This window comes from Miscanthus floridulus, chromosome 15 (genome assembly GCF_019320115.1).
Source record: "Miscanthus floridulus cultivar M001 chromosome 15, ASM1932011v1, whole genome shotgun sequence".
NCBI lineage: Eukaryota > Viridiplantae > Streptophyta > Magnoliopsida > Poales > Poaceae > Miscanthus > Miscanthus floridulus.
In genome coordinates this window covers 14,175,499-14,177,713 of record NC_089594.1, presented here as the reverse complement: position 1 = coordinate 14,177,713, position 2,215 = coordinate 14,175,499, and the positions used below count along the sequence as shown (strand labels likewise).

General features: G+C 41.6%; 1 protein-coding gene across 1 annotated transcript; it reads right to left on the bottom strand.

Moving 5' to 3' along the window:
- Nucleotides 1-414: 414 nt before the first annotated feature.
- On the bottom strand, nt 415-1,418 carry LOC136507041 (uncharacterized). The gene is made up of 2 exons (XM_066501894.1): nt 575-1,418; nt 415-455 (listed from the first exon to the last, which is right to left on the bottom strand). The coding sequence occupies exons 1-2, from the start codon at nt 1,416-1,418 to the stop codon at nt 415-417; spliced, it is 885 nt and encodes a 294-aa protein (XP_066357991.1).
- Nucleotides 1,419-2,215: the final 797 nt, after the last annotated feature.

Sequence of the window (2,215 nt, the reverse complement as noted above, 5' to 3'; positions counted from 1 at the left end):
TATGATTCAAAATCAAATGAAGTTAAAAGCCCATCAGCATGGAGCCTCTTCATGCGATTCTCACTTATATGACCTAAATGACAATGCCACATATAGGTAGGACTTAACTCATTAAGCCGATGCCTTTTAGCACTTACATTACAGACAGGTGCATCATCAAGATTTAAAATAAATAATCCATTCACAATGGATGCAAAAGCCACAAACATGTCATTCTTAGAGATCACACAACCATTGTCTTTACTCGCAAATGAATAGCCATCCTTCATCAAACATGAAGGTGACACAATGTTTCGACTTAAACTTGGAACAAAATAACAATTATTCAATTCCAAAATAAATCCTAACGGGAGGTGGAGTTGCATCGTCCCGACGTTCAACGCAGCAACTCTTGCATTATTGACCACACGGAAATCAACTTCTCCCTTTTCCATGCTTCGACTTCTTATCATTCCCTGCATCGTATTGCAAATATGAGCAACCGATCCGGTATCAAATACCCAAGAATTTATAGAAGAGTTAGCGAGGAAAATGTCCGTAACATAAACAACAAGTGTACAATTTGTGGGAGTACCTTTACCGCCGCTATCCTTCATGGATTCTAAGTACAGCTTGCAGTTCCTCTTCCAGTGACATTTCCCCTTACAATGATAGCATTCAGTGTCAGCAGTTGGTCCAGCCTTGGGCGCAGGTGGGTTTGGCTTAGAGTTCTCACCTTTAGCCTTGCCCTTCTTCTTCTTCCAAGAATTGCCCCTCTTTTTAAATCGGGGCTTATTTTGGACCGCCATCACATGGCTACTGCCAGCACCTTTCTTGATATCAGTCTCTGCAGTTTTAAGCATGCCACACAATTCATTCAAGTCCTTCTCCGCCCCATGCATATGGTAGTTCGAGATGAAGTTCCCATAGCTAGGTGGAAGAGGCGCGAGAATGAAATCAGTAGCTAACTCTTGGCCAATTGGGAAGCACAGCTTCTCCAACCTCTGAGTGTAACCAACCATCTTGATCACTTGTGGCCCTACTGCTGCGCCCTCTGCTAGCTTGGTTTCAACAAAAGCCTTTGAGACATTGAACCTTTTAGTCCTGGCTTGAGTCTGGAACATATCATTGAGTGCCACGATCATATCATACGCTGCATGGTTGTTGTCAAACTGCATCTGCAGATCTGGTTCCATACAAGCAAGCATAAGGCAACTCACTTCAAGATCAACATCACATGCCTTCTTGTAAGCGTTTTTCTCAGCAGCAGGTGCATTATCAGCAGGCTCTATAGGTAATGGGGTGTCTAGAATATCTTCCTTTTTCTCAGCCCTGAGAACAATTCTCAGGTTGCGGATCCAATCCGCATAGTTTGTTCTATTCAACTTATCTTTCTCAAGAATTGAATGCAAAGTAAATGGTTGATTCGTAGGCGCCATTTATCTATAACAAAAGTAATGCGAAAATACTATGACAATGTATCCATGATAGAGTAAATAATATTAAGCCTTTAATAGAATCTACTCCCACTAAAATCAATATCCCTCTATTGAAACTTAGTGATTCAAGACCCACAACTAACAAGTCTACTAGTGAGCTTTAGCATCACCGCTAGAAGACATGGTAGATCGGTAAGCAACTCTTTGCTAATCATATCACATATGACTCTTGTTGTTGGGTAGCATCTCTATGCTATAGCGCCCAACTCCTTATACTCCAAGGTCCCTAACCGTTAGGATGATCTTGTTCAAGTAACCAAGCTTTCTGCTGTAAGTATCCGATACGAACCTGTCTAGTTAAGGAAAATCACTGGCACCCTAATTTCATAGACCCACCACCAATTGTACAAGACCAAAGATAGTGCAAGGTTTGGGGGAGCAATTCAACTTAAACATTGCTGATGGATCATTCTACTTCACTATCGCATGTAGACAAAAACATTATCGCACATGAAAGTAGAACATAGTAAGAACGGCATTAACACAGATATGACTTGGTATAGCCCATTGTTGCTCTGGGGATCTCCATCTCCATTAATTTGTTCATCATGATGATCTCCATCTCCATGATCCATGTATGCCATCCTTCAGCGATGAGTCCACCAAGACTAGCTATCACTAACGCAAGGCAGTGAACTAAAATTACATAGTCGCGGATAGGATCATCACAGTTTGGCACGCAGGCCATTACAATAATGTTGACAATATCTATGTGGCTCTAGCCCATATTGTCATCC

What these genes read in the sequence shown, in the direction of transcription:
- LOC136507041 (XM_066501894.1), bottom strand. Translation starts at nt 1,418, where the DNA reads ATGGCGCCTACGAATCAACCATTTACTTTGCATTCAATTCTTGAGAAA. An exon ending in GAAGGATAGCGGCGGTAAAG is followed by an intron (nt 456 to 574) that starts GTACTCCCACAA and finishes AATACGATGCAG; the next exon opens with GGAATGATAAGAAGTCGAAG.